Source organism: Barbus barbus (genome assembly GCF_936440315.1).
Source record: "Barbus barbus genome assembly, chromosome: 38".
Taxonomy (NCBI): Eukaryota; Metazoa; Chordata; class Actinopteri; order Cypriniformes; family Cyprinidae; genus Barbus; species Barbus barbus.
Window position 1 is genome coordinate 2,069,142 of NC_136716.1, and position 25,728 is coordinate 2,094,869.

General features: G+C 35.9%; 1 protein-coding gene across 1 annotated transcript; it reads right to left on the reverse strand.

The window, feature by feature from the left end:
* Positions 1-2,054: 2,054 nt before the first annotated feature.
* LOC306857789 (arf-GAP with dual PH domain-containing protein 1-like) lies at positions 2,055-24,056 on the reverse strand. Its single transcript, XM_079397942.1, has 11 exons — positions 23,715-24,056; positions 16,376-16,506; positions 15,240-15,331; positions 13,765-13,847; positions 8,932-9,044; positions 7,627-7,773; positions 6,417-6,500; positions 5,512-5,574; positions 5,129-5,200; positions 3,990-4,218; positions 2,055-3,907 (listed from the first exon to the last, which is right to left on the reverse strand). The coding sequence occupies exons 1-11, from the start codon at positions 23,803-23,805 to the stop codon at positions 3,879-3,881; spliced, it is 1,134 nt and encodes a 377-aa protein (XP_079254068.1). The 5' UTR covers positions 23,806-24,056; the 3' UTR covers positions 2,055-3,878.
* Positions 24,057-25,728: the final 1,672 nt, after the last annotated feature.

Genomic DNA, 25,728 nt, shown 5'->3' on the forward strand with positions numbered 1-25,728 from the left:
CAAAAGACAGTAGTGGTGCTTCGTTTCTCACTGAATTAGTGCTTTTGAACGAATGGGTTGAGTAATTGATTCAACGACTCACTTAGAAATACAGGCCCTGTCCCAAATGGAACACTTCATGTGCACTTTCGGTCTTGCGGACTTACAATGGCCGCCGCGAGCGCGTGTCCATTAAGTCCACGAGACCGTAGGGTGTTCCATTCCTCATTTTAGCGTTCAAAAGGGCCGCTATGTGCCCTCAATACGCACTTCTGCCGAGCCCACACTGGTGCGAGCTCCGCAGCAGACTTCTACCCGACAGTCAAAGCGGCATTACGTTACGAAAGTACGGACTCAGAGCAAGACCGTGAAGGTTTAGGGTGCCATTTAGGACAGGGCCACAGTCACCTATTTCACTGAATGAATGAATCATTTACTTTGAACGAATCAGTTGATTGAATGATTCAATGACTTACTCATGATGAATTCATTTGTAGCCACCTACTCAAGTATTATTTTTGCTGAAAATGTATAAAAAATTATTATAAAAAAGATTTGAATATATATGCATTTAAAATATATATTATTTGAAACATTATTATTAATTAAAAAAAATATACCATAAGAGTTTGAATAGGTAAAGGAGAAATGTTAAAAAAGAAATGGGATTAATTGAAGATTAATTCAATTTAGTTTTCACTTAAATAATTAATCAATAAGTAAATAATTTATTTATTGGATAAATTACTAATGCTGTATATATTGTTATTTGTCAGTTTAAATGCGTATCGTTTGGGAAATTAAGGAATTGTGTGCTTTTAACTGAAATTAATCTTTTAATGTCTTTGAACAAATCGGCTGAATGAAGAATTCAGTGACTCGCTAATAAAGGAATTTGTCGTCACCTACTGCCCAACTAAAAACACACACACACACACACACACACAAATAAAAAAATAAAATAAATCCCCACCAGGAAGAAACAGACAGTCTGTCTGAATCACAAACAGAATGAAAAGTCCCAGTGCTTCAGCCTATCAAATTCAAGGACTGGAACTAACTGCTGTAAGCTGCAATCTATTATAAATGTTAGTGATACGGGAAGCATATATCCAAGACATAATGTGTCTGACAACTTGGACAGCAAACATGCATCTTCTAAACGAACAACAGAAGTTGCACAAGTCAGAATAACATGTTAGGGGCAAAATTAATGTTCTTTGATGTCAATATACATTCAAAACAAGGTTTTTTGTGCAATGAGTGATGTGTGATTGGCAGCTGCTGCGATGCTCTTAGGGTCTTTACCTTCCTGGATCAGGCTGATGAAGTAAATAGGATGGCCAGTGCTTGAGCGACTCCACCCTAATTTAATGATTTCCTGCTGGGCTGCAAACAGCCTCCTGCTGTGTCTGTGTGAGTTAGTGTCTCCCAACTTCGCTCTCTCAGCCCGGACGCCAATGACAACAAGCAGCCAGACAGAACCAACATTGACTTACCCACAATTCCACAGGGTAGTGGAGCCAGGCTGATGGGGAAGGAAGGCAGTGGAATGCATCAGGTCTTCAACACACACACACACACACACACACACAAACACTGGTATTCCTATCACTGTGGGGATATTCCATAGACATAATGTTTTCTATGCCCTTACCCCAACCCTACCCCTCACACAAAACTTTCTGCATTTTTAGATTTGCACAAAACTTCTAAAAACAAAAATTCTAACCACAAACAAAGAAATTAAATAAATAGAAATAGTCAAACATGCATTTAACTTTATTATATATTCATACAGTATATTATGACCTCTGGATTTCATCCAAAATATCTTAAATTGTGTTCCGAAGATGAACGAAGCTTTTACGGGTTTGGAACGACAGGGGGGTAAGTGATTAATGACTAAATTTTCATTTTGGGGTAGAGTAACCCTTTAAAATCCTTTAATGCACGGCTAGCCGTTGATTATCCTGCTTATTCCATGGTCATTTGCCAAGTTATAGACAAGTTAAAACTTGTCTTGCTCGTTAGCGCTAGTATTCTGCCTGCTTCAAATCAGACAAAGATGAAATTAAACGTTAAAACCACATTTATTTGAATGAACAAAACTAAATAAATTCAACTCAAATCAATATTTCATGTCCACATATTTATTTATGTGTTAAGTAGCTGTATAATAATGTACAGTCATGATCACAAAATAAACCACTTTTTTACCATAGTACAAGTCCCCAAAAAACAAACCTATGGTAATACCATGATACGTTTTTGATGGTAAACATTCACTAACCCTTATTTGAATCAAATTAGAAGAAAAACACCTGAATAGCATCATCATAACCTGAACAAGAGGACCGGAGTTACATTACAGGAGCTGTGATACGCATCAGATTATTATTAATATTATTACAACCTTCCATCGAAACATTCATATCCATTATATCAAATCTGTATTCTTCAGAGTCAACAGATGTAGTCTGGCTGAAATTAAGGATGCTGTATATAAAGTAGAGATCAACCAAAGTGTTTTTTTTTTATATATATACCATTATTTATGCTAATGACCAATAGAATGCTGATATATATACACAATGCAATTTAATGACAGCAAATGAGATTGCTTAAATTAAATATATGCTTATTTTGCATAAAAATATTTAGGCCTAAATTGAATATTTATGTTTTTGAAATGCATATAAAATTTGGATTTAACATTAACAAATTTAATGTGACGCATATTTGTAAGTCATACAGAAATGAAACAGGTCTGCAAGCAAGAATCATAGTTTATTTGCATCTGTTTGATTTTATTTAAATAATAATAATATTTAATTCCTTAAAATCAGCATGCATTTGTGAAATCAATCACATTTATGCAGTTCAAAATGTGACTATTTAAAACAGAAACAAACAGGATTTATTAATAAATTAAATATATAAACTTGGTTAGTGTGCATTTAAAACACATTTAGGTTATTTGGCCTGTTTCATTTATATATGATAAATATGCATCACGTTAAGTTTAATCCAAAGTTTTTATGCAATTCAAATAAATAAATCTTCCATTTAGGCCTAAATATTTTGTTGAGTGCATCTATTGACTAAGATAAGGGGAACCATAACTAGTTTTGTTCAGTCAAGTCAACTTGGTTTTCAGCAGGTAATCTCCAAATGGCCAAATATCGGCCAATATATAAGTCTATGGCTAATATCAATTGTGCATAAAAAGAAACATGCATCTTAATCTGTGTGCTATGCTTCCACCTAGTGGAGGAGGATAAGTCAAGAACAGAAACGTCTGTAGAAACCTGCACAGACATCAGAAGTAGTATGTAGTATATGAAACCTCTGCCTATATCGGTCACACTGGTTTTCTAACATGGTTTTCACACATTTAAATGATCAATAATGATGAACGAAAGCCCTAGACGATCAGAAAGGACACTCGGAGTGGTGTAGCGTAGCGACTTGAGGATCCACTAAACGTCACAGCAGCATTCGCTTGGAAAATCCAATAAATAACATCAGTCAAAACACACTGTGGTGTTTAGAACTTGCTCACCTTGTGATTTACAGATTAAATGTTAGGTTTAAGAGCGATGAACAACATTCACATGCCATATTTGTACAGTAGCTCGGCTGCCGGCACCCTTTGGTTACACATTCATGATAAGTAAGCCTCAGTGTCGGCACTCTGTTGACGTATGCGACACAGTCCAGCGTCCGGGCCGTTAGCACTAAATCAAGGTAGGAAGGGGCCGTTTCTTGTACTCGCTCGGTCCGGAGAGCTTCATTGGACAGAATATAGCTGTTCATCATCCAGTCCGTCCTGCCTGCAGCACACACACACACACACACACACACACACAGGCAAGCAGGCAGGTTTACAGCCAGCATCAAGGCTTGTGCTTGAAATGAGCCTCAACTGCAAAGAGAAAGAGATACAGTCAGTTTCTCAGATTCTGATTTGGAGAGTTTCCTTCTGTCGAGCGAGTGTGTTTGTGTACCTGCGTACTCCTGTGGCATCATGGGTCGGTTGACGACTCTCTGAAAGGCAGCAATCCAGTCTTTCTGCTCCGCTTCAGTTTCACAAGCAAACAGGAACTTCCTGTCTGGGGTTTCAATGGTGATCCCGTACTTCCAGTGGTATCCTTGGATCGAGGGCGGCAGTCCGGGTACCACGGTATAGCTGTTCTCTTTACTGCCGATGAACACCTCGCCACGTGCATATGCATCCTAAAAGAGTCAATATAATATTATATACTAATTCAGAAATATAAATAATATATATTTTTTATTTTTTTTATTACATTTTTAATTGTATTATATTCTATTATATTAAATATGCAAAAACAGATAAATATTTTTTTCAAAAATATTTTTTATTATATTGGCATGTTTTTATTGTGTTAGTTAGCTGTATTTTTTTAGTTATTTTTACTTTATCAAAATAACCCCAATGCAGTTTGATTGAGTTTAATTGTAATGCAGAATAAAAAAACATGATTTTTGAGAATTGTTCAAACGGATTTATCTGTTTTTGCAAATGAACTCTTCATATATATTACATTATCAATGTAATGTAATATCATAATACAAAATAAAAATTACATGTTATAAAAATGATATTTCAAATTATAAACATTTTATTAAAATTATATTTTAGTACTACACATAGCATATTCTAATATATAATATAATATAAAATATATAATATAATATAATACAATAAAGAAATAAAGAACATTTTTTCTTGTATTATATTTTACAAGTATCTTAAATGTAGTACTACACACTAATATAATATAATATAATATAATATAATAAACTGTAAGTGATATTACATTATTTACATTATATATAATACAATATAATAAAAAATAAAATGTATAAATAAATAATAGAATATAAAAAAAAATAATAATAAATTAAATTATAAAATATTATTCAAATGAGATTTTAGTAGTTAACATTTAATATATATAATATAAAAACAATATTTTATTATGTTACATGTAATAGTATATTTAATGTGTACTAATATAATAAAAGTAAATAATAAATTATATTGCATAATATAATAAAATAGCAATTTGGAAATGGAATATAACCAGAAAAAAGACTAAATAGCACCACTTTTACTCACCAAGGGATCTTTAAAGTACATTAGTCTCCTATCATCCATGGTAAACCATCTTTTCTTAAAGCCCTCTGTGTGCTAAAAAAGAGACGACTCCAATATGAATCAATGTTTAGAATGGCATTAGTAAGGGATAATGTCCAGTCAGCAGGTCAGTATCGTCCCTGAGGACTTTATTTTGTGATAATGACCAGCTGACTAGACATTATCTGCCTTATTACACAGCCACTTATCAAATAAATACATGAAAGGATATGAAATATTGATTTCACTTAAAATTATTTACTGCGCCAGAAAAAAGAGTGAAATGAAACTAGCAGAATGAAGCATGATTTGGACTGCATTTCTTTTCTGAATATTTATTCAAGATGATAAGTACAAACTCTCACCCTTGGGCCTGTTTTCTCCATGTAACCTTCCTTCATGAAGTTCCTTGTGAGTCTGGGTACCAGCTACATCATAATCAACACAGACAGAGAAAACATATCAATAAGAAAACATATGAATAATATATTAGCATGTAAATAGACGTGGATGCTCTTTAAACATGCACAGATATTTAAATCAGTATTATTGACCTGGTTTCCAGTAAAAATGTCTATATACATATAGGCTACATTTACACATAGCAGATCAAATTAAAATTGTGTACTATACGACTTATGAAAGAATTAAATAGTTTAAAATATATACTTAAAACCTTTATGTACAATACATTATTCATGATTTACATTATAATGCATTATATTTGTTCATAAATAATTGTAACTAAATTTAAAATGCATTATAGTATTTGCAGATTCCTTGTTGCATCTGAAATTGGTTGTTTGTAATGCATTTGAATGCATTATACTGTATTTTCTAAAGGTGTAACTATGAATAAATAAGTATTATAACTGTGGTGCATTATTCATAAGATCATATTATAAGGTGCATTACAAAGCATAATTAATGCATTAAAATACTTTCATAATGCATTATAGCCTATATAAAGGCTTTAAAGTGTTGTTTTTTTCTTGTTTTAACTATAAAAACCTTATTAAATATGTTGAATCTATGCTTAAAAACAATAATAAAGCTTTCAGACGTCTTCTCCTAATATCTTATATAATTCAGCTTCTCAAGTAAATTTTATTTGTTTTTACAAGATTAAAATGTTGAACAAGACGATGATTGTTTGCAGTGTAAGAATGAGAAACGTGATTTAGTGCGTGCGTTCACAATCATACAGTGAGCTTCACGCTCATAACTCATTTTTATGTGTCAGTTACTGGAAGAGATTTGATTCACATACGTCCTCATCATTAGCTCCAGGAAATGCCACCTTCTGGTAATGAAACCGTGTTGCCCGGATCGCAGTGAACCAGTCCACCATTTCCTGCACACACACACACACACACACACACAATGAGGACTACAAGCAGATTTTGCAGTGTTTATCTGCAGCCAGCAGAGGATGCTTTATGGTGCAATAACTTCTGTATGACCGCCACACGTGACATTACAGCTCCACCTCAACCGCAGCCAGAAAATATCTCTTCATCTCTTCTGAGAGCCAAAGCAGTTTCTTTATATTTCAAGATATGATTCGTTTCAGGTTCTAAGGAATGATTAATATTCATGTTTGTGATAAAGCACACTGGTAGTGTGTGCGGTGAAAGAGGAAGAGCATTTTACAGCTCAAACCACTGATGTTTGTGGTAGAAGCGATGTATTGACCAACGCTTGACCCGAATACCCCAGCATGCTGCTCTCGCCAAATCTATCTTCATCCGGCATACAAATGAAAAGCCAAAGCTAAGAGGTTTACACATGGATGATCAGCATCTCATCTGATTGACATTGGGTGAATGCAGGTCTGATTGGGGGGGATGGGGAGGGCATAGATATAAAAAATATAATATTTTCACTATACAAATTTTAACTATAAACTATTAAACTATATTAACCCTGTGAAGAACATATCGTTAATTGGAGTTGGTACACAGCTAACAAAAAAGTAAGATATGTGTAAACTTTGTCAAATATATACACACTGTACTTGAAGACTTTGCAAACAGGCTGTTTTTGAGGAATAGGGCATTTAAATGATCATTTTCAACCCATCAATAAGTACTTTTGCTCATTTCACATTTACATTTCTATAGAAGTCTAAAAGGCCAAACATTAAAAACAGGCAATTTAATTATACCGGTTAGTCAGAGCGTGGAAAATGGTCATGAAAAACTAAAATATGACCCGTTTGGGAGCAAGACACATTATAAGTGGACCTCAGGGGAAGAAATGAAATGCAATCATATCAAACTGATTCCTCTGAATAATAAGAGTCTGAATACAGGCTGAAGCAGTGATGGTTATACACTGAAACATTTCACAATACGACCTTGAGAGAGACAGTGACTGTACTGTAGTCTATTGATAAACTGTGTTAGTTTGGAGAAAAGCATCTGGCAGATGTACAAACATTCAAGAGCACAAGCGAAGGAATTTGATGGGCCTGATACCTTACTGTCCTCATGGTACACAAAGATATTCCTGGTGCTGTTGTCCCTCAGATAGGTGATCTGCAGGCCGTAGGGGTTTCCTATTTTAGCCGGCTGGAAAGTAGCATTTAGAGTTTCAATCCTCATTATGGCCTTTGGTTCTTTTGCCTGGAGGATAAAAGAAAAATCTCCGCTATAAATGCACGCTTTCCGGACAACAACACATTTTGAGAACCAACCAAAAAGTCCCTGGAGTCACATTACAGATGTATAGTGCCGGTGGACCGGGATTGCTTTGGGTAAGCACAACTTACAGTAGTGTGTGTGTGTGTGTGTGTGTGTGTGTGTGTGTGTGTGTGTGTGTGTGTGTGAATTTACTTTGGAGACAAAAATTTTCTCTGATTCTCAGATGTTAATATGACAAATCCTTCCTTTGGTATCATCAGGGAACATTCTCAATGATAAATTCATTAAACTAAATATTACAATAAATATATTTTTTTATCAAATATATGTTACATATGTTTATAAATGAATGATAATTTCGTAAAACACACTTTAATATAAATTAAAAACTAGTGTTTTATGTTTATAAATTAATATATTTATATTCATCAGGGGGCATTCTCAATGACAAATGTGTAAATTAAAATATCAAATTAAATTTATATTGTAATATATACTAAGTGTGTATAAATGTAATATAGAAAATTTAATTAAATCTAAGCTGGCTCATTCCATACTTTCATATATATTAATATATATATATATATACGTATATTTGTTTACATTTGTTATATTTGTATAGTGTTATCAGTTTATATATATAGTTTTAGTTGTAGTTATTTTAGTACTTGAAATGAAAATTATATATATATATATATATATATATATAAAAAAAAATATTTTTTTTTTCTTTTTAGGTGACAATAATTACTTATATGGTCCTAGTTTTAGTTAACTATAATAACCCAGTTATATATAAAATATTTGGTAACACTTTTAGATTAGGGAACACTATAACTGGTTGCTTATTAGCATGCATATTACTAGCACATTGGCTGCTTATTATAATGCATATATTAATGTCTTAGTCTGCATAACCATATCTTACATCCCTTAATCCAACCCATACCTAAACTTAACAACTACATTACTAACTATTAATAAGCAGCAAATTAGAAGTTTATTGAGGGGGAATTCTTGGTTAATGGTCAACACATGTTTCCCTAATCTAAGGTGTTACAAAATATACTATATATTCTATATAAATCCAGCATGCATTCCTCATTCAGATGAGTAAGCGTGTGTGTGAGAGAGACTAACTTCCTGCTTGTTGAAGTACTTCAGCGCTCCTTCTCGTTCAGACAGAATGAACTTGCGACTGAGGAACTGCCCGTTGTCTCGACCACGTTTCCACAGTAAGCCCTCTCTGTACCCTACAAAAGAGCGAGAGCGAGAGAAGAGTGAAAAAGAAAGCATGAGGAGGAGTGTTTTCCACCTGCAAACTTTTGCAGCATCTATGAATATCTACATCCTTAAAATATTTTTGTAAAAAAGGAAGTTGTATCTTACTATACATGAGCAACGTCAAATCGGAAATAGATAAAAAATAAACACTAAAGGCATCTAAAGAGTTCTGCAGCTTGTAAGTCCACGTCTTTTAGCTTTAACATAAAGTAATATTCTCCTAAAGTATTGATAAACTGACTTTTAAAAGCCTCTGAAAACAATAAAAATGACTGATGACTCATCCAGTACTAGAGATTTCTGTCCAATCAAATGCTTTCTAGAAGGAGACAGAGGTTTAAAGGATTAGTTCACTTCCAAAATAAAATTTACTCACCCCCATGTCATCCAAGATGTTCATGTCTTTCTTCAGTCGAAAAGAAATTAAGGTTTCTGAGGAAAACATCCTGGGATTTTTCTCCATATAGTGGACTTCAATGGTGGCTAATGGGTTTTAGGTCCAAACTGCAGTTTCAATGCAGCTTCAAAGAGCTCTTATCTTAAGGGTCTTATCTAGCAAAACGATCGATCACTGTCTAAAAAAATAAAACATTATGTACTTTTTAACCACAAATGCTCATCTTGCACTAGCTCAGCGATGCTTGTCCATGACCTTGCATTAGGGATGCGCAACACCGGTATATATTATATTTCAAACGGTACGATATCATAATTTTGCTCAATTCTGTATTTCATACGCTGCAGTTGCTTCTCAAATTGCTCCACAACCAGTAAATGTGACAACAGAACAACGTGATGGATCATCAAACAGATTAAACTCTATCAACGCACCCAAAATTAATAAATAAAGAGAACAGTAGAAGTGAAATATGGCATTACTTTGCATACAAGTCAAGTCAAGTCACCTTTATTTATATAGCGCTTTTTACAATGCAAATTGTGTCAAAGCACTGCACAATATCAAAAAAAAGGAAAATAATGTGTCAATAAGTTTAAATAGTGTCTTTGCAATAAGGCATACAAAACAGATGATAAAGGTGAAGGAACTGAGCTTACTGCACCTGTATGCAAGCGTTGCTATAAATCATGTGTTTCCACACAGACAACACATCAAACATTTTTAAGCACTTGTCGCTTGCTCATCCTGATCTTTTCAGAAAATTAAGAGATCGACAGGTGAGTGCATCATTCATAAATTCAGATTTAATTTGAACTTTTATTTACATCTGATCAACGCATACAGTAAGCTCAAACGTGCGTGTGTGACGCACTAGAACCAGTGAAGTTTTGGTCACGTAATATATGTACAATCGAATATTAATTGGATTTGAATTGAGCAAGAATTTTGCTATATTAATTTTAGTATCAATAATATGAAGGGAATGTTTCTGGCAACCGCTAATATGAAGCAGCAGAGGGAGTGAGATTTATTTAAAATGCTTTTTCTTTGGTTGAGTCTGAAATCTGAAAACAATCTGAGAGAGAGAGAGAAATAATAATGTGATTTTGAATATTACTTTGACTGTTAGAATAACGCTTTACAATAAAGCAATATTTGTTGCATTAATTGCGCAACTTCAGTTGTATTTTTTTCTTCAAACTCAGTCAAAATGTAACCTATGTTCCTGGTAGGGGTTTTTTTTTGTTACATTTTGAGACATTTCCTTTGCACTGAAAATATAAGAAGATTTGAATATATATTTTCATCTTATTACTTCAGTTAGCCTATTTTTTTTTCTCCAACATCAAAATATAACCTATGTTCCCTGTAGGTTTTTTGTTAGTTTGATACAAAGGTATTAAGATATAAATGTGTTTTTATTATTATTATTATAATTATTATTAATAAAATTGTTTTAAATTCACTTATCTTTTGAGGTTGGTTATTTGTCACATGGTATCGATACCGATGTATTACGTTCTGCCGAAGCCAAAATTATGGTATCGAGCCATCCCTACTTCGCATTATCGGAAAGGGCTTTCTTTGCACCTTCACTTTGTAAACACTGGGTCGGTACTTCCATCTACATCATGTGTGACCTTTCCAACGTGACGACGTAATGCGAAGTCTTTAAGCTAGTGCAAGACAAGCATTTGTGGTTAAAAATCATATAAATGTTTATTTATTTTAGAAAATGAGCGATTGCTTTGCTAGAAAAGACCCTTATTCCTCGGCTGGGATCATGTAGAGCCCTTTGAGGCTACATTGAAACTGCACTTTGGACCTTCAACCCACTTTATGGAGAAAATCCTGGAATGTTTTCCTCAAAAAACATAATTTCTGTGAGACTGAAGAAAGAAAGACATGAATATCTTGGATGGTATGGGGGTGAGTAAAATATCAGGAATGTTTTATTCTGGAAGTGAACTGATCCTTTAATGCATACGGTTGGGTTTTAAAGTCCCTAAGCAATTGCAATGTTTACCTTAGTGTGCACTAATAAGGAGCTGGTCTCTATCTGTCTCTCTGTTTTCTGGTGCACTAGTGCTCATGAATCATTCACTCTGCATGACCTCATCAATCGATAACCGCGCCTCTCCACATGACCCATCAATACCACTATTGGTCAGCGGAGGAGCACACACATCACAGACTCCCAGACAAACACAGGTGATTGTGCGTGAGTGTGTCAACATTCACTGAGCTCACACACACAGCTCCACGTCTATCTGTCTATATATCAGTCTTGAGCTGTGCATCAAACGTAACAACACGTAACGAAACGTCTCGTCATGGATTCAAACAGGCTAGTGCAGGAGACGAGGGGAAAGGACAGCGAGCGAGAAGAGAAGAAAAGAGAAGAGAAGAGAAGAGAAGAGAAGAGAAGAGAAGAGAAGAGAAGAGAAGAGAAGAGAAGAGAAGAGAAGAGAAGAGAAGAGAAGAGAAGAGAAGAGAAGAGAAGAGAAGAGAGGGGAGGGGAGGGGAGGGGAGGGGAGGGGAGGGGAGAGGAGAGGAGAGGAGAGGAGAGGAGAGAAGAGAAGAGAAGAGAAGAGAAGAGAAGAGAAGAGAAGAGAAGAGAAGAGAAGAGAAGAGAAGAGAGGAGAGGAGAGGAGAGGAGAGGAGAGGAGAGGAGAGGAGAGGAGAGGAGAGGAGAGGAGAGGAGAGGAGAGGAGGGGAGAGGAGAGATATGGAGATTATAAGAGAGGCCTTTGATTCTTTATAAAGCACTTCTTCTGTTGGAGACGTCTGGATTCTGCTCAAACTGTTCTCCATGATAACAGTCCAGAATATGCAAAAACATTTGTATGCCAGAAATAAGTTTATAATTTGCTAAATTAATTTTTGAAAAATCCTACAATGAAAATAATATAATATAATAACATATACAAAACAATGTAGTACAAAATATTACCATTTTAGTTGGTAGCAATATAAAATACAGCTAGTTTAATTATATTATTAAATTTTATTATTAATATAGTAACAAAAATTCACATGTAATTATGTATGTACGGTATATAGTTTGGGGGTCAGTTTTTTTTTTTTTTTTGTAATGCAATTATTACCTTTATTAATCAAGATGCATTAAACTGATCAAAAGTGACAGTAAAGGCATTTATAATGTTACAAAAAAATTCAATTTCAAATTAATTCTGTTCTTTTGACTTTTCTATGCATCAAATAATTCTGAAAAATAAAATGTATCACCGTTTCCACACAAATATTCAGCAGCACAACTGTTTTCAACATTGATAATAATCAGAAATGTTTCTTGAGCAGCAAATCAGCATATTATTATGATTTCTGAAGATCATGTGACACTGAAGACTGGAGTAATGATGCTGAAAATTCAGCTTTACATTACAGGAATAAATGACATTTTACTACATATTCACATAGAAAATAGCTATTTTAAATCATAATAATATTTCATAATTTTCACTGTATTTTGATCAAATAAATGCAGCATTGGTGAGCAGATGAGTCTTCTTTCAAAAACATGAAAAAATCTCACTGGCCTCAAACTTTTGATTAGTAAACAAACTACTTCAATACTATTTTTAATACTTGAGATGGTAGAAGAAGAGATGAAGTGGGGAAGAGTGGGAAGGTGGAAACAGAGTGTCTCAAGCCGGCACTGAATTCAGTCTTGCAAAAATACCAATGCCCACGCCGTAGCCTCCAGACAATATACTCCAGCATTCAGATCGCACAGTTCTGTCGGGATCCAGCATGCTATTAGATTGCAAATGGCCACACTGTGTGACTAATGCTATTTACTGTACACCCACTGCAAAAACACCATTACACACACAAATGCCTTCAGTGTGAATATATAAACACATCAGCAAATCTCATGCAGTACAATGAAATTCCTGCAATGCAACACAGAACACAGATGCATGTATGTTTGTGCGTGCATGTGTGCTAGTGTGTATCAAAGATGAGATCATTGTCAGCCAATGAGACCTCGCTTCCCAATAAATAAGGCTGTAAGCCATGAAACTGGATATTCTGAGTGGTAATGAAACTGACTCTCCCAGTTAGACGCAGCATGGACCTCTGAGACAAAACTCACAAGGTCAAGTGTGCATAGTCAGGAACAAATAAACATCTAGAGATGTGACTGAAATGAGAGAATGAGACTGACCTCATAGTGCCCCGAACCCACAAAAACAAAAGCTAACTGCATGAGGAATCACAATGCACAACAAAGAAACAAGTGTGTTTGCACGTGCTGCACTCACCTGCTGAATAAGGCTCTTGTTTCTCGATGTGTATAAACTCCTGTCTCTCATACTTGGCTCTGATCCACTGCTCCCTCAAAATTCTGCCCATGAAAAAATATTCATATGTCAGTATTACATTGGACCCTCAGGCCATCCAAGATGTAGATGAGTTTGTTTCTTCATCAGATTTGGAGAAATGTAGCTCTTGCTCAGCAGTGGATGCTCTGCAGTGAATGGGTGCCGTCAGATACATGGATTTGTTTCTTACAAACATGCAGATTTTAGCTGCACAAGATGTTAACTGATGGACTGGAGTGGTGTGGATTATTGTGATGTTTTTTTCAGCTGTTTGGACTCTCATTCTGACGGCACCCATTCAATGCAGAGCATCCATTGCTGAGCAAGAGCTACATTTCTCCAAATCTGATGAAGAAACAAATTCATCTTTATCTTGGATGGCCTGAGGTTGAGGACATTTTCAGCACATTTATTTTTGGCTGAATTATTCCCTTCAAAAACTGCATGCACAGTGAAAGAGAAAATGCAGTCTTTGTTGATCTTTTGTTGGTGTAAACAAAAGCATTAATGCCTTTATGCTTTTTCTTATTTTGTTTAAAGATTTTTTTAACCACAGCGAGCCTTAAATCAACACTCACCACCTATTTTACTTCTGTAACATGACATATTTCCAAAATTGTGAAAGATCACACGATCATTTTGACCAGCCTTAGAGAGAGTAAAACAAATAAGAAGATAATTGTGACTTTGCTTCTTTCAGTCGTGTCTTATGTATGTTTCTGCAATGTCATAATTTCACATTTATTTCACCCAGTTGTGACTATATTGCTTGAAATTGTCACAATGTCACTTTATTTCATAGTGGGATTTTTTTTTTTGATCTGACAATGACCTTTTTTACTCTGAGGCAGAAAAAGGGTTCATACGCTGAAAAAATGGTGTACGGTTTACCAAGAAACAATATGTTTTACAACATTGAAAAATCCTTTTACAGTGTAGAAAATGATCCCAAGTAACATCCTTTAAAATGATTATCTTTTATTATATATAATATAATAATATATCTATTATTAGTCTAAAAATGGTCAAAACGAACATGTTTAGCATTTAAATATGGTCTTTATTTTGTTTTTCATAAAAAGAAGTCTACATTGCATGTGAACACATGCGAACAGAATATTTTGGCCAAAGTGCCACTCATCATGAAATGCAACCTACAAACAGGAAGGAAGTAAACATCTACATCACTGGACCACATTCTCGAGCCATGTGTGACGGTTCAAAATCCCCCACAATGCTGCTGCTGCTGCTGATGTCAGAATGACCACAAGAAAGCAAACACCACCAGAGCCTTAACGCTACAAGACTGTAAGTGCACTCAACAGGGAACAGGAAGAAACAAGCCTGGCACAGCAAGAGCAATCAGTGTGTTCTTGGAAACGATGCTGTACAGTATTAAGGTGTTTGAGTCCTACCTGCAGTCTGTGTGGGAGGGACGGTAATAAAACGGAGGAACTTGCTGTTCATATTTGGCCTTTGCTGCTTCATTCCCCATAGATGTGATAAACTACAGGAATAGAATGCACTGCATGATTTATAGGCACAATATTAAACAAACAGCAAACACTTGACAATATTTGTTAACATTAGAACTGTGAGCGATACATCAACAGCATTTATTAAAAGAATAGTTCAGCCAAAAATTTAAATTTGCTGAAAATGTTCTCATGCTCAGGCTATCCAAGATGTAGATGAGTTGGTTTCTTCAATCCATTACTTGTGGATTATTGTGATGTTTTTATCAGATGTTTGGGGTCTCATTCTGACGGCACCCATTCACTGCAGAGGATCCATTGCTGAGCAAGTGATGCAATGCTACATTTCTCCAAATCTGATGAAGAACTACATCTTGGATGACCTGAGGGTGAGGACATTTTCAGCAAATGTTCATTTTTGGGTGAATGATTCCTTTAATCTCAGCAGCGGAAGTCTTCATAGTTAGATAAACTTCTATATGTGTTCCCATTTGCTCAAACTGCAAGAGAAAAACTTCACGACTTTCTAAAAGAGGAAAAAATAGAAAGAGACTGATAACGTCAAATTTACCTTCACTTCCATAGATGCTGTGTTAGAAACACACTCGCATTAGAGTTAACTAGTTTTTCTGTAGTTTGATGCAAAGCTAAGATAATACACACTAAAGCTAAATGTACAAATGATATTTTAAAAATGAAAATATAAAAAATGTAACACTTAAAACGTGTAATCACAGTCTGTGAAAAAGGTTCGTAGACACTTTTTAATTTAATGATCCATTTACTTGTGCACCTCTTCATTATTCAACGGTTTGATGGCTCTGTTCAGATTATCACAAACATCAGCTCTCTTTGGATTCCCAAGCTTATGTTGAGCCCTAATGGTTTGCATCCTCAATCTTTTAAATAGGCAAAGGGCCAATCAATCTCTGTGGCTCTTGAGATTACTGCAGATTTGGATTTTATTCAGGAGATCAGAAAGAGCTGGTTTCTGCAGTACATCCAGCCTTGGAGCAGTAAACATCCTTCAGCCAAAAAATAGAAAAAAACCTGCCTGTGGATCGTCTGTGACTCACCTCGATTTCTTTATCTTCAAATGTGTCCTGGAGAACAGACTTCACCTGGCTGAGGTTTTCAATGCTTCTGTGGATGAGCGAGCATCCCTGACACACGAACACACCCAGCGTCACAGACACCCAATCCGGCTCTGAGGAAGAAAGAAGGAAGGAAGAAGATTTATAAATATTTGCAGTTTGCATACTTAGATGAAGTATGAACAGTTTGGAAATGCAGTGCGCTAAAAGGTTAATGCTGTATCGCGTTTGAAAATACTATTTAAATCTGATTTACTGTGTGGAGACGTGCTGATATCACATTTGGTCTCGTTCTGTATCGTGTATCTTGTCGCTTGCTTGGCCATTTGTTGTGGAAAAATAAGGAAAGTGTGTCCAGTTAAATTCAATTAGTATTTTGTTAGATGGGTATAAAAAAAGCTTAGTTTACCGCGGCAGTTGTCGTGTGAAGGCCTCCTGATGACCGAAGAGTGTAAAGACTCATTGAAACCGGCAAAGGATATAAGTATCACTTTTTATTTCTCCTCTTTTCTACTACTTGTTTCACTTCTGTTTCAGGCCTACATTACACGTGCAGCTCTGGCAATTTGCACTAGGTTGCACTAATTCTATTCTTGCTTACTATTTTTGATAGTATGCATATTGGCACACAGACAATAAAGTCATTACTATACCATTTATTTTTATATGTATCCGTATACAGACCTCTTGTAGAGACCAAAATACTGAACACTAACTGCAGTAAAACCTCTTTAACAACTGGTTAAAAAACAGGGTGGTCTTGTGTGTTTCTGTTCCCTTCACAGTTGATGCTGAGGTCTAAGTGGTTTAAAAACTACATACACACAACAGAGGTTATTTATAACAATAAACCCGTTAGTCTCAGATGAAGTGTTAAACGCAAGTGAACCCACAATACGATGGCGACAGGAAAGAGTGTAATGTCACCCACTACTCACACACACGCGCACAGACAACAGCTCAGAGAAACTGTGAGTTTGACACACTTCAGGTGCGAGTGTTGCTAAACGCTGGGAACTCCTTGAGTTGAACAGCCTGAGGCTCGCACGGGAGTATCGGCTGTGACAAAGCAGGCATAAACAGAAAGTCAGGTTTTTTGACTTGTTCAAGTGACGCAATCCATGAGAAACTGTGTCATACTAGTGTGTCTATAACACTCACTGTGCAAAAAAACACTGAGGTTATTGTTTGAACGAGAAAGAGGGGCGATTGGAGGGAGCGGCAGAAAGGAAGACAGAAGATAGAGAGGCTTGTGATCAAATAAAAACGGACTTTGTTTTGCCTTTTACCCACTTTTAGTTAATATTCTTGACCAGTTATCTGTTGATCAAGGTGTGGCTCCCTCTGCAAGCAGACTACACACCTTAAAACCAGCTGCCAGTGTGACTAGTTACTCATAAACTCATAAAGTTACTAGACTCTGTTTCACAGCTCGTTACACATACACAACACATACAAGAGCACAAGAGCACAGATTTTTTTTCACTTGGTCTTAAAGGCATAGGGATCGAATTATTATTCATTGTCATCCTTTACTCACTCTTATGTCATTCCAAACCCATATGACTTTCTTTTTTCTGTGAAACACAAAATGAGACGTTTTGAAGAATGTGCTGTTGCTCTTTTCCATGCAATCACTCTTAAATGGGACTTAAGCTTGAATGGACACAAAATCATTACATTACATTTAGTCATTTTGCAGATGCTTTTATCCAAAGCGACTTATAAATGAGGACAATGGAAGCAATCAAAACCAACAAATTAGCAACAACATGCAAGTGTTATGACAAGTACACGTAGCAAGGTTTTCTTTTTTTTCTTTTTTTTTAAGAAACAAGTAGATAGAATAGAAAAAAGAAAGCTAGTGTTAGTATTTCAAGAAAAGCTAGCAGTTAGAGAATAAAAATGCAATTGATAGAGGGTCAAGTGTGTGTGTGTTTTTATAAATAAAAAGAACATCAGATTTACGTCAGATTTGAGGGTGAATCATGCATACCATTTTTTGAGCCGCTCGACTGGATCAGTGAAAACAGGTAGAATGAAAATGTTTTAAACTGGCCTGACGACCTTTAAACTTTATAATGCATGTAAAACATTTGGCGCCCTGTTAGATCACAAGTGTAAAGATGTGAGTAATAGTTTAAAAGGGGTCGTAGATGATTTGACGTGTGTGATGGCAGTGCACTGAACGCTCTGACCTTTACTCATCGAGTGCCAAAGTGACAGGCACCAACAGCGTGCTTCACCAGAGACTGAGCTGTTGCACGCACCGCAAGAAGCGTCTGTGAAACCATAAAATACGCCAGCTTTCTGAATATAGATCATTGTGCTCTCTATGTGTTGCTCAGTGGCTTCAGTTATTCTGAATATGCCACATTTCTGAAAGATTTGATATTTTACATTTTGGGACAATATAAACAATCAAGCAGTGGAGATTTGCTATATGCTGTTGTGTATATCACTTTAAATGAATGTACTGTATGAATGTGGATAAAGTTGGACTTACTTATATATCCAGCTTTATATAGAGAGTGGGACAAAAATATAGTTACATTTTGTAAAATAAATAAATAGATTTTTGCTAGATTTTAAGATTTTCTGAATAAACTTGAGGGATGTATTTTGGGTGGTTGCCAGGGTGTTGCTGGTTTTTAAGGGGATTTAGGTATTCGCTAGGTGATTACTTCTAAGTCCATGATATTATTGTATTTAATTATTTATTTATACTGTTTGATCATCTGACCAGTTTAAAAATGAATAGCATACTGTATGAGCTTAATGCTAAGGGTTCGGGGTTTTATTTAGAAGGCCGTTAAGATCTCCCAACGTCTCACGGCTTGTCAGCTGGACATAAGCTCATTCTCCGTCCTCACCTGCTGCCTGTCCTCCGGTACCAGAACCTATGCAAACGGATACAAATCGCCTCTCACCTCAGGGCTGTGCCTCTACTGCGGAGTTCCGGGGCACTTCATTCGGGTGTGCCCCTCTCGCCCCCACGCCCAGCGGTGAGTACCCTCCAATTGGAGCCTGCTATCTCTACCTTGCCACTGCTCACGGTACAACTGCTCACCCCACGTCATTTCATTTCAGTACCTGCCCTCGTGGACTTGGGATCCTCAGGCAATTTCATCTCATCAGGAGAGGATTTTCTTTCTGGTACTAGAGGGACCTACCGTCGATATCATCCTTGGATGCCCCTGGCTATCTCAACATTCCCCTGAAGTCAGATGGGATACCAGCGAGATCCTCCGATGGAGTAAAACCTGCATCCAAAACTGTCTCTCCAACGTCCCTGTACCCCTGGTTAGTAACCTGAAGCTCCAAGTTCATTCCACCCTAGTGGAGAGCCCCGAACCTTGTGAGGTTCCGATGATCCCATCTGACTACCTGGAGTTCCTCCACCTGTTTGTCATCGTGTACATATACTCCCGGAACCTGGCCGAGCATCGCTATCACGTGACGCAGGTCCTACACCAACTCAGGAAACATCCCCTCTACCTGAAGCTTGAGAAGTATGAGTTCCACCGCCCCACGGTCCAGTTCCTAGGCTACATCCTCAGTGTGGATGGGATCCAGATGGACCAGGGGATGGTCCAAGCCATCCGGGACTGGCCCCAGCCTCAGTCAGTAAAGGAACTGCAACAATTCCTTGGCTTCGCAAATTTCTACCGGAGGTTCATTCTGAACTTCAGTCTCCTCTCAGCCCTCCTAACTTCCATGCTCTGTCAGAAACCCGAGTCTCTGTTCTGGAACTTCGAAGCTCAAGCCGCCTACAAGAAGCTCCAGGAGGCCTTCTGCACTGCTCCCATCCTCTCACATCCCGAACCCCAAATCCCATTCATAGTGGAAGTGGATGCCTCCACCACCGGCGTAGGAGCAGTGCTGTCTCAATACCATGGAGAGCCTCCCCGACTCCACCCTTGTGCTTACTTCTCCAGGAAGCTTTCCCCAGCAGAGCGGAACTACGATATTGTAAAACGGGAACTGCTCGCCATTAAACTGGCGCTGGAGGAATGGAGACACTGGCTGGAGGGAGCTCAACACCCCTTTACGGTCATCACTGACCACAAAAACCTGGAATATCTCTGAAGTGCTAAGAGGTTAAACCCCCGGCAGGCTCGCCGGGCCCTCTTCTTCACCCGGTTCCAGTTTTCCATCACGTATTGACCCGGAGATAAGAATGTCAAGGCAGATTTCCTCTCACGTATCCATGCCCCCGACGAACCCTCCACACCTGAACCCATACTCCCTCCAGCCATCCTTGTGAGCCCCATCTGGTGGGCCCTGGATGAACAGATCCGCATCGCCTCCATCACCGAACCCGCTCCAGTATGGCCCGGGATGTCTCCCAGTATGTTCATGGATGCTCAGTCTACGCCATCTCCAAGACTCCTCATCACTTACCCGCCGGAAAATTAGTCATTTACACTCAGATAAGCCCCAATAGACTTTTCCATTTCCCACCTACTTACCCGGACTTACTGCTCATCTCATTCCCCTCTGCTGCTTTTCAATAAACCTGTCGTTTGTATTGCCCTTACCTCTGTGTCCTGTGTCTATCTGCTGACAAATATACATATATAATATATATAGCATGTGTGTGACATGGGTATGACATAGGTATTACAAAGAGAAGGTGACTTATGAAGACATTGCCCCATGTCTCCATTTTTCAAAACGCTTAAAAATCATACAGAGTGAGTTTTTTGAGAAAGTAAAAATGCACAGTTTCCTGTGAGGGCTAAGTTTAGGTGTAGGGCAATAGCACATAACGTCTGTACAGAATACAAACCATTACGCCTATGGAATGCCCCCACCTTTTACAAAAACGTGTGTGTGTGTGTGTGTGGGTGTGTGTAATTTAAAAATAAACAAAAACTGAAACAAAGAGCAAAAACTAATATTTAAAATAAACAAAAACTTTACATGCACAAAAACTAATAAAAATGACAAAATCACTAAAACTTTAACAAAAAGCAGTTTGAATATTCACTATTTTAGTGATTTGCATCTACTATTGTATTTACTGGTTATTATTATTGTACAGAAACCAACACTAGGGTTATTATCATTAACTAAAACTAAAACCATAATAGAAATGTATTTAATACGTTCATTTAATAAAAAATTACTAAAATAAAAAAATTAAAAGTTGAAATAGTAAAATAACTAAAACAAAATAAAGCATATAATTAATAAAAACAATATAGACATTTTATAAATATGACAAAAACATAAAAATGACCAAAATCTGAAACTAAAATTTACTTCAAAATATTAACAAAATCGATAATATTATGTAAATGATAGTAAAATAACACTCATGTTCGCATCTCCCTTGGATCTAACTCCTCCATCATTCAACACTGACACATATACATCAGAAGTGAGGAAAACAGAAGTGTTAAGGATGTCATCTTCATTTGCTCTAACCCTGTTCACCCTGAATCATCTGAAGTGTCTAGCATGTGTCATTCAAACCACATCCATCGCTCCGTCTGGCCTATAAGCTGTGTTTTCCTCCGGCCTGTAAAGCGCCTGCAGTCGTAATACGGTCAGAATGGGCCCACATCCAACGCTGGGCAAAAATCCCAGAACTCTCTTGTGAGAGTCACCGTATTATTAGCGTCTTAATAGGACAGTGTGTATGTAAGCGTGTGTGTTTGTGTGCGTTATACTGTACTGAAATGCTGCAATGCAGAGAAATAGGTACAGTATGACACTGCATCTGAATGAATTTGAATGAATTTTCTTGCCTAAAATCAGTAAACACACACTCAAAAACGAGCTGGGCAGGTATAAGACCTGAGAATAAAGCTGAGTCACTCACTCTCTGTGACTCACACACACACACACACACACTCACACATCCCTCTGACAACACCCCTCAGATCTACCACAAACTCCTGTTTAACACCTCGCATTACAAACAACATGCGTGGCTCAGTGCTGTGTGTTACCCAACCAACTATGTGTGTGTGCATGGGTTAGTATGTAGAACAAAAATATTATTATCATCACATCATGAGGAACACATGTCTGCTCCTGAAACAAGAGCTCAGTGAAAATGAAAGCTCTGTGTTGTTTCCCTGTGAGGCACAATGATGACATGTGACTGTGGCTTCATACGCAATGCTGAATCACTTTAATGACACTGAAGTCCCCAATATGAAGACACAAACATGTGGTCACCGCTAAAGAAAGTGTGTAATAAACAACATTTATTTGGCATGAAATTACTTTGGAGCAGCTTACACGCTTTCTATCAAAATATACACAGCAATTAATAATATAATTAAAAATAAATTTATAAATGTAAATGTATATATAATTTTATTTTAATAATATAACAATATAATGTAATATAATGACAATACATTACGAAATTAAAATAGTAGCATTAAATACATTTAGATAATTACAATTTTATAAAATATATTTCATAAAATTTAAATATTAATAATGCTAATTATTATAATATTATATTATTTACAAGTTCTGCTATATATTAATATAACTTAACTTACTGTCACATTTATATTATTTTATTTTTAAAATATAATATAATGACATTACAAAGTACTTAATTAACAATTTAATAAATAACAAATAGAAATTAAAAAGAAACATTTCACAAATCAAAATCTTAAATATAATGCTTTATTTATTATTTATTATAACTTAACTTACTATATATATATATATATATATATCATTTTTATTCTACTAATGACATTACAATATACTTAATTAAAATGCAATAATAAATAACAAATAAAAATTAAAAACTAAATATTTCATAAATCATATTAAATGACCTGTATAAAAATATAACACGATTTATTATATATTATAACTTAATATATAATTTTATAAATAAATTAAAACTAAATATTTATATTGTATGTTTATAACTTTTCTTACTACATTATATAAATCGTTTTTATTTTAATAATGTACCACAAGTATAAATAAAAATAAATAACATAATAAATAATAAAAAATTCATAATATTTACTGAAAATTAAAGATATAGCCTAATCTTAAAATAAATGTTATAAATGGGGGTGGGAAAAAAATCTATTATATATTATATTATATTATTATATATTATATACCTATTATACTTAATATATATATATATATATATATATATATATATATATATATATATATATATATATATATATATATATATCATATTTTACATACATTTCATAGCATGTGTAGCCCTCTATGCTCTGGGCCTTTCACAGCAGGTGCGAGAGCGAGAACAGGTGCGGCGCCTCGAGCCTCTGTTGTCCAGGTGAGATGCTCTTACCTGCAGCGCCGCAGTCCGCGCACAGCTCGTTACCGGCTCGCTGCCGTAGATCGCGCAGAAGGCAGCTGCTCCGCTCGGGATCTTTCGCCATGACTCGCCGGAGGAACGGATCGATAGTCTCCGCTGGGCTTCTCTATGGCGAGCAGGTTGAGGAATGGAGCAGCGATGAAAACGTTCAAATAAGCACCAAATAGGCTCGTCTAGTTATGAAGCCCGGGGCTGTATGTCCACTCAGTGATGGAATAGAAATGGGTAAAAAAAATAAAGTCTTTCTCTTCCTCTTTGTGTTTGCGCTCAAGGTTCTGGCGGTGAAGAGAGAGAGAGATCCTTTCCTTTCACTCTAGAGAATTTATCAGCGTCTTATCGCCTCCCTCCTCATTATACTAGAAATACAGAGACACCTAGCGGAGACTTTCAGACTCACTACATTCTTCTGTTGAGTCAGTTTTAATATATATATATATATATATATTAAAGTCTGATATTTGATTAAAGTCTATATTTGACAAGTTAAAAATTAATATAATATTGTCATTATTTAAAATTCTGTAAATAAACATAAACTAAACATTTCTCCGTCCTACATGGAACTGTTGTTTAAAAAGCTGCAGTGTTATTCAATTTTTATTTTTTTGCTTGAAAATATCGGTATCGGATCAAAAATTTAAATACCCTGTACAACTTTTTTGCACATTATTTTTACACATTCCTCTTATTACTATTTAAGTCAACAACATACTGACCTGCACATTTATATTTATATTTTTTATCTTATCTTTTATTTTATTTTATTCTTCTATTTTATTTTTTCTACTTTTCTTCTTTTAATATTTGTATTCTATATAATTGCACTGTCCTTGGAGCGGACCTGACCTACATTTCACTGCTGGTTATACTCTGTATAATTGTGTATGTGACAAATAAAACTCTTGAATCTTGAAATAAAATAAGAGGTATCGCCCATCCCTACTACATTCTACCGCAAGCGCACGTGAGCTCAGCTGATCAGATCACAGACACAGAAAACAACACCCGGACTCTGTTTTGATCATTCTAGGGGACTTTAATAAAGCAAATCTCTCCCGTGAACTGCCAAAATACAGACAGCATGTTACATGTCCCACCAGAGACAGTAATATACTGGATCACTGTTACACAACAATTCAGGATGCATATCACTCTGTCCCACGGGCAGCTTTGGGGCTCTCTGATCACTGTTTGGTTAATCTCATACCGACCTACAGGCAGAAACTGAAATCAGCTAAACCTGTATTAAGGACTATAAAGAGATGAACTCTGAATGAGACAGAACGGGTTTTACAAGCTTCTCTCGACCTTAGTAAGCCATAAAATATATAATTAATTTACAGTGTGTTTTTTCCAATTTGATACACAATAAGCCATAAAATATATATAATTGGTTTACAGTTTTTTAGTCCAATTTCATCCTCAATAAACGATAAAATATATAATTGATGTACATTTTTTATCAATTTGATAAACAATAAACAAAAAAAATATATATATAGTTGCATGCGAAGGTTTGGGAACCCCTTGGAGAATCTGTGAAAATAATTTTAACAAAATAAGTGAGATCATACAAAATGCATGTTATTTTTTATTACTGTCCTGAATAAGATGTTTTACATAAAAGATGTTTACATTTAGTCCACGAGACAAAAAAATAGCTGAAATTATTCAAATAAACAGGTTTTTAATACTGTGTGGTTACCTGGATGATCTACGACTGTTTGTTTGTTTTGTGATGGTTGTTCATGAGTCCCTGGTTTGTTCTGAACAGTTCAACTGAGCTCTGTTCTTCAGAAAAATCCAGGTCCTGCAGATTCTTCAGTTTTCCAGCATCTTTTGCATATTTGAACCCTTTAGCAGTGACTGTATGATTTTGAGATCCATCTTTTCACACTGAGGACGATTGAGAGACTCAAACACAACAATTAAAAAAAGGTTCAAACCTTCACTGATGCTCCAGAAGGAAACACGATGCATTAAGTGG

Excerpts from the sequence above, each read along its gene's own strand:
- LOC306857789 (XM_079397942.1), bottom strand. The coding sequence starts at position 23,805 with ATGGCGAAAGATCCCGAGCGGAGCAGCTGCCTTCTGCGCGATCTACGG. Across the intron at positions 9,045-13,764 it reads ACAAGAGCCTTATTCAGCAG|GGTACAGAGAGGGCTTACTG; the intron begins GTGAGTGCAGCA and ends GCTCTTTTGTAG. Across the intron at positions 6,501-7,626 it reads TGTACCATGAGGACAGTAAG|GAAATGGTGGACTGGTTCAC; the intron begins GTATCAGGCCCA and ends GTGTGTGTGCAG.